The sequence below is a fragment of the Vicia villosa genome, unplaced genomic scaffold (assembly GCF_029867415.1).
Source record: "Vicia villosa cultivar HV-30 ecotype Madison, WI unplaced genomic scaffold, Vvil1.0 ctg.000352F_1_1_1, whole genome shotgun sequence".
NCBI lineage: Eukaryota > Viridiplantae > Streptophyta > Magnoliopsida > Fabales > Fabaceae > Vicia > Vicia villosa.
In genome coordinates, this window is record NW_026705158.1 from 817,352 (window position 1) to 825,189 (window position 7,838).

Below are 7,838 nucleotides of genomic sequence, written 5' to 3' on the forward strand. Positions count from 1 at the left end.
GGTGAATAGACCACCTTTTTCCGACTTAAGAAAATTTTAGCTTTTGAAACGTGACTTCCCTGAATCACTTAATCGTCTAGGAGCGATTGTTTTATCGGGGACCGGATATGTGCACTAAACCGAACGGATGAAAAATGGAGAATAATGAATTACGTTTTAACGAATTTATCAATTACTTAAATTGCACACTTGATAGTATATTACTCATAATGAACGTTTACAATAAAATTTGAACAAAAATTGATTGAGTAATTTTATCGAACACTTGGTGATCGATATTTACCAAACCTTAGTTTTTTGTTCAACAATGGAAATATAACGAAAACAAATAGAAACAAGATAAAAGTAAGAACGATAAAGAATACGAGATTTGTTAAGGCAGTTCCTCTATCGTCCTCGCAGGAGTACGTCTTCCCATAATTTCAAATGAAATTAGGAAAGTTTTATTTGATTGCAAAATGTTTAACAAGGATAGAATGTACCAATCACCAACTACACACATGCAGTAAAATTGAACACAATTCGATCCTCCCCTTGATTCAAGTTGAATCAAGTCAATGTCAATAATCTTCACCGATCAAGACTCCGATCGTTCCTTTCTCAATCCTCCGGTTGTAGCAAATTTGTTGAGCGGATCTTCAATCCCTCAATCCCTTATGCACGGCTGAATTGATTTCCAAAGCGAATCGATCGTCAAAAACCTTCGTACCAAATCCTTGATGAAGAAGGAAAAACCCTAAGGTTTTATACAAGAAACACCCTCAACAATCTTCACTCGAACAAGATAAATGTCTACCGTCGAATCTCGAACAAGATAAATGTCTACCGTCGAACCATATCAACACACGTTCCTTACTCCGAACGAAAAAGATGATTATGTGTGATTTTTGATCAATAAGCAAAAGGTTAAAGATGAGAAGAAGCTTGAGTATATCTTTCACGTTTCTTGTTAAAATGCTTGAGAATAATCATTTGGATATTTATACCATACACATTGCATAGGCCAATTTGAATACAGCAAAAACCAGTTTGAGAAGCGATAGGTCAACCTGCTCCCCTGCATAGGTCGACCTGTTGAGACTATTGCACCTGAAAATGAGTTAAGTGTGACACTTGCGTCGACCTGAAGGGTCGGCGTGCGCATTCCCGTGAGTTCCTCAAAATGCCATGCGTCTACCTAATCCATCAATGCGTCGACGCATTTTGATCTTGCACTTGAGTCACCCAAAAATTGATGCGTCGACCTGAAGGGTCGGCGTGTGCATACCCGAGATTGCACCAAAATCACATGCGTCGACCTGCTAGGGTAATGCGTCGACGCATTCAATCCTTGCATGAAATCTTTCATAAAATGCTTGCAGTAGGTCGACCTATAGTATGTGTGAGTCGGCCTATTGGTGTCTTATAGCCAAAAGTGCTTGTCTTTGTTGCATCCATTTGATTTTTATGATTCCATGTCGATTGTAGTTAATTCACAATGTTTTGACATCATGAAAACTACACCATTGCCCTCACATGTTTTACAGAAATGGTATTTTAATATTGTTAGTTTTGTATTTTGGGATGTTTTTCTGATGTTATATATATTGTTTTTGTGTTTGCAGTTGTTCAAAGTCTTTAGTTGGGGAGTCAAGTATTGTCGGTGTCGGGGTAGATGGTATTGATGGAACTGCAAACAAATTGGAAAATGCGTAAGTATGATTTTTAAATTCATGTAGTAATATGTTTTCTAAACACAGTATGTAATGTTGAATAGTACTTTTTAGTGATTATAGCTCAGACGAGTCTTATGATGAGCTGTTTGAAAGGCTGACTCAGGTTCAGATGAGTCTTTATTTTACTGAATTAGTTTTAGAGTCGATTGTGTGTGTTATAGTTTTTGCATGTTATTTTTTATAGTTTCTAATATTTTGATCAAATCATGTATTGATGATTAAAAGTGGTTTATGTTATAAGCAACTTATCGAAGATGGAGGTCGCACCAACATGTTATATGTTTGTGATTTGTTTTTTTTAGTTTTTGTTTTATGTTCATTGAATCATTATTTGAGGCGAATGTGTGTGTAGTTTTTTTTTTGTATGTTGCTTTTATAGTTTGTAATATTTTGATAAAATGGTGTATTTTCCAGTAAAAGGGTTTTCTTTTGGCAGGAACACTTCTAAGATGGAGGTTGAATCAACATGGGATAGGTTGAATAGGGAGATGTTGTTCAACAGCTTTTTAGACAACCGGGAGGTTAAGAAACAATGGCAGAAAAGTCGTGCAGGGAAGAATACTGGGCGGGAGGTCGTTGTCACAGGGGAAAGTAGTGGATGTCGGTCTGAAATGATGATCGGTGATGAAACTAAGAGGGATGGGAAATGTAAAGCAGTGTTGAAGGAAGGTTATGTGAAGGGTGTGGTTCAAGTAGGGCGTAGAAGAAGTGATCGAATATATAGTAAAACGAAGGGCAAAGATACAGCGGGAGAAACAGCGATTGATGGGGCAGTTGGTATCAGTTTGGGTGCAAGATCTGGGTTTGAAATGAGGTCGTCAGAACGTGTAAATAAAAAGAGAAAGAGTTGTAGGATTATGGAACCCGTTCAAACGAAGGATGTTGATGGGCACAGGTACTTTTCGTGGTGTAAGGTTATAGAATGTGCTAAGGTAGCTGGGAGAAATGTTTTCGTAAGTATATTAAGTTATTTAGCTTATGTATAATATAGGCGTTTTAATTATTGAAATATACGCATTTAATGTTGGATATTTTTGTTGTTTTTATTTTGACAGTTGTAATTATAGTTTGTGGCGTTATATATTTTATGTGCAGCAATTCCCGCAAAAAGTTATCTGTGGTTGCTTGGACAAGCATTATACGCGTGTTTTGTTTAGGGATTCTGATTTGAAAAAGGTCTTCAAGTGTGAACTCCATTATGCTAAGAGGAAGTATTGTGTTGAGAGGTTCATTTTCAATGGGTGGTCTGATTTTGTGAATGAATGCCGCATTCAGGATGGTGATCGTCTTAGATTTGTAATGTGTGACAAACCAAGTCTGACTATTATATCTGGAACACAATTGGTAGTTGTTTCAGTCGTCAACAGATCAAGAGTTTGATGAATGTGTTTTTATTTAAGTCAAAGACATGAATGTATATCAAAATATCAGTTGTATTTGTGTGTGTGAACATGTTAAAAACAGTTTCTCTTGACAATGGGTGTTTTTGTTTTTATGTTATCAGTCTGAGAAGCATGTTATTTTGTGTAGTGAAGTGATATTTTTATATTTTGGTAATATAAATGTTATATGTTAGTAGTATTTTATATGATGCTTTTGTTTTAAATTATGGTATTAAGTATGTCAGCGTTGTTATTTTGAGGTCTGATTCACAATAGTCATTGTAGTTGGGTGTTATGTTTTGAATGGTCAGTTATAAGTAAACATTGAAGGATTGGTTTAAAAATATAAAAGAAATCAACATAATATTTTTCAAATAAAGTGTTTGTGGCTGAAATTATTTTCATTAATATCAGGCTACTTGTATATTGTTGAAGATTTCCTTGTAAACTACATTTGTAGTTATTGATTTGAACTTTGCATGTTCATCATGATTTTTTTTTGTAAAGGCTAAAGAAATATATTAATAATAACACAACATATGACATGCCATGATACTGTTACAAGTTTACATACTGGTACACATAAAAGCCAACAAAGGCTCAACACTGAACTTCTAGCTCCACCCAAACAAGAGTAATTTTACCACCAGAATAAAAATCACATAGTTTAAATCACACCACACACAGTGTCCACCTAATTCAATTTCTATGCAACAAAACTAGCATTGAATTAATATCTTGATTCCCTGTTTTGTTGTTACTCTTGATAGTGCAACATATATTTGTCCATGTGTAAAAACATCCCTTGGCAAGTGTAGACCCACATTATCCAAAGATTGCCACTGAAATTTGTTAATTGTCATAGCATATGAGACTATAATGGGAAACTGTCTTCTATTCAGCTTGAACGGCCATGGGGATTGTGACGGTGACATATCCATTCGTGGGATGTAAACGCGGTTTCCTGACCCCTTTCCAGCAATTATTGAAGCTTCAATAACATGGGTTCCCAACTTTGTTATTATCAACCTTGTTCCATTACATAAGCCTTCAGACTGGTTGATGTTTCTCATGAGCATAATTGGTGTTCCAACCTTTAGTTTTATATGATGGTTAGGTAATCCTGATGTTTGCAGTGAACTGAGAAATTCTGGGGTGAGGATGTCAACCAATGTTACATCGTGGATTTCCAACTTATCAACAGAATTTGCGCTGAAATAATCCCACACGTCTCCTGTATTGGGAATTCAAATAGTTAGTTCAAATGAATATAAAAATTGAATCATGTCTGCAATGTATATGTATACCTGCCATTAAATCAAGAATATGGTCTAGATATTTTGTCAACAACCTCCAATGTAGAAGCAAGAAGTGCTCGTAAATTCCAGATATGTAGAATCAACAATTGCTATGATTGGGTCCTCAAATTCTGTAATCAACAGGTCTGGTGGAATATCAATAACTGTAACATCATTGTTTGGTTCAGATACTTTTCCTTCTCCAATTTTTTATCATTTTTTGTTTTATCATTTTCTAATTTCATGGCATGCAGAGGATTTCAATTAGATGATTAGGATTATGAAAATAAATGTATTACTAAAACTTTAATTAAATGAGCTTACCACATAAGGTTTCCTATTTAAGAGTCTTAGCATTGTAGGAGCAGGAGAACTTTTAGGGTCAGCCATTGTTATGTCATAAATGGCAGGAACAAATGAGCGCATATGACTTACAGTCGAAACAAACCCCTGAAAGCAAGAAAAGAGTGAATATTTCGAGCAAGTTTTAGGCAATTATATTTTTGGTTTTCAATATATGTTTTGAATGGTTAACTCATGCTGTAATAATGTTTATATTATGGATAATTTATTCTTGTTTACATTCAGATTGACAAATATGTCTTGTACGATTTCATTACAGGAAGTTGAAAATTACTTTGCCGCCTAATTAAAGCCATAAGGCAATAATTCGAGGCTTAACTATTTAACAGAAGAAAATATCAATAAAGCCAACAAAGGGCATAATGCTTAACCACCATAGGGCAGAAGCCACATAATTCTTAACCATCTATGACAGAAGCAGCATGCTTAACCATCATAGACAGAAGCTCACCACAAAGCCAATAAGGCTAATAAAACCTGCATCAAACAGGGTAACAAATAACAAAAAAGCAACAGCCCAATGGAGGAGCATATCCATTTAAACGTGTCCTCAAACAATAAGATAAACATATGTATCAGATATGTGAAATCTTATTTAACTATCTCCCAATTCAATGCAAATGCAAATTCAGAATTTATGCATATGATAAAATACAATCCCTAATCCACAACTACACAATTTCTGGATAATTCAATTCCATTTCAGAATTCATTAATTACATAAATACAAATCTAATCCACAATTACATAGAATTGGAAAAATATACATATTGGATCGATATGAACCTGTCAAAGGAGGCTACAACATGGAATCATTGTGCTTTGAAACATAGACGATCTGATGAAAAAAGAACCAAATCTGAATTACACGTAAATTTACTTTGAAAGCTCAACATCAAACATGAACACGGTTAAAAAAATGTGTGGGAGTGTCTCATCCTTCACCTTGAGCAGCTTCATCTTCGGTCTATATTTATCGATTTCATTGTCTTCACCAACCTTGAGAATATGATGTCGTTGGGAAGTCATGTTCATCTGTTCGCAGGTTCGCAGAGAGAGTAAACAAAAATTGAAAGTGGAAGAAGATAGAAGAACATATGATTTGAAGAATGGGAGAATATGTGGAATTTACGGAGTATGTCAAAATTGGGAGAAGGTTGTAGGATTTCGAAGAACAGATGGGTGGAATTTAGGAATTTAGGGTTTTGAAGGGAAGTTGGAAGAAGGATGAAGAAGAACGGTAATCTGAGTTTAAAAAAAATTGTAATCTAATAAAAGTTAATTTTAATTTGTAAAATATTATTAAATGAATGGGGACTTATATGCAATAATTAAAAGTTTTTTTTTACAATGGGTCCCACAGTAAAGTTATTTTATCATAGAGCTCATCCATTTCTTTATCCCATGTATTAAAGGCTATATTATAAATCTAAAAACACCTCAAAAAATGCATAAAGTCTTGCACAAATAAATTTTGAGTAATGCTATATGTCACGAACCCAATTGGACGCGAATGCTACTTTTATATATTTTTCAATACTATTTTGACAATAGAACCACTACTTACTACTATCATGTCCTAGTTTGTGTTTCAGTTTGTCACGTCAACTAAATATCATAATTTTAAATGCAGTTTTTGAACCATGTCATTGCTAACTCTCAAATTATATCATGTGATTTTTTTTCAAATTTGACACCTTGCATAAGTACTTCCACCATTTAGTAGCTCAAAATAATTCACAACTTTTTTTATTAAGTACAATCCAATCATTTCATTGTTTAATTACACTATTCATGCTCTTACGCTTTTCATTTTGGAAGGTAAACCAAGTGTGAAAGTAAGAATGAGAGATAATAAGACATGATTGGAGAGAGAAGAGATAAACAAAAATTGGAGTCAGCACGTCATTCGCTATGTTTTCGTGATATTAATATTCGCGACATTAAGCATTTTCCATAAATTTTAGTCTCAAGCATAAAATACAAGAATAAAATACACATTACTAAATTCTTATTTTCAAGGAACTTCAAAACACAAGGAAATAATAATATTTTATTTCATACATAAGAGCTTTAAAGATTTATCTCAAGCATTAATAGACTACTGTAAAAAAATCAACATAAGAGTCGTAAAGTTTTAAGACTTATAGCACTCTTAGGAGGACGGGGGACAACATAGTTTAGATGTAGGGTCTAAGCATGGCAAGCATAGAGTTTGAACGTTTTGATTGCCTGTGTTTGATACACCTCCAGCAATAGTATTCTTAAGAGGAGAAGAAGGAGGACCTTTGCAGCATGTATTAGATGTAGGATCTATGCATGGCAAGCATGGCACATTTTGAATGCCTATGTTCGATACACTTCCAGCAATAGTACTCTTAAGAGGAGAAGAAGGAGGACCTTTGCAGCATGATTTAGATGTCGGATCTATGCATGGCAAGCATGGCACATTTTGAATGCCTATGTTCGATACACTTACAGCAATAGTACTCGTTAAAGCAAATACAAACACAAGAAACTTCAAAATCATCTTCAAAAAAGATTCCATTATAACTGTATATTATATCGTAATTAGATGTTGAGTTTTATGTACTTATTTATACACATTTCAAAGTATTCATAACATGAGGCAATTGACAACTAATCATGTGCATTTTTTGTTTTTTTTTATATTTAGTAACTTCTTATTCATTGATTGTAATCAATATTTTTATTTGATTGCTATATTTAAAGATATTTACTCATATGGATTAGGAATCATTTGATATTATTAATTAGCTTCTACCGTATAAATATTTGCTCATCAATGAATTAATTTAAAAGTCATAAAACTTATTAAATTTGTAAATGTTACCATCATTTACTAAAAAATAATGTGAACTTTACTTTACTTACTTTTCTTTATTCAATCAAAATATACTCTAATTAGAGATTGTGCTACCTCCAACTCTATCTTAAGCTTCCAGAGCATTATTGTAATCCCCATCAAAAACCAAATCCCAATATTTTTTAAATGAATTTTCCTAATTTCTTTCTAGAGAATCTTCCTGAGGTCAAGGTTGTTAAAAAGGCATATATTT

The 7,838-nt window shown here is 33.6% G+C and overlaps 1 protein-coding gene across 1 annotated transcript; it reads right to left on the bottom strand.

The window, feature by feature from the left end:
- Positions 1-3,816: 3,816 nt before the first annotated feature.
- LOC131627232 (uncharacterized) lies at positions 3,817-7,306 on the bottom strand. The gene is made up of 2 exons (XM_058898076.1): positions 6,991-7,306; positions 3,817-4,331 (listed from the first exon to the last, which is right to left on the bottom strand). The coding sequence occupies exons 1-2, from the start codon at positions 7,304-7,306 to the stop codon at positions 3,817-3,819; spliced, it is 831 nt and encodes a 276-aa protein (XP_058754059.1).
- Positions 7,307-7,838: the final 532 nt, after the last annotated feature.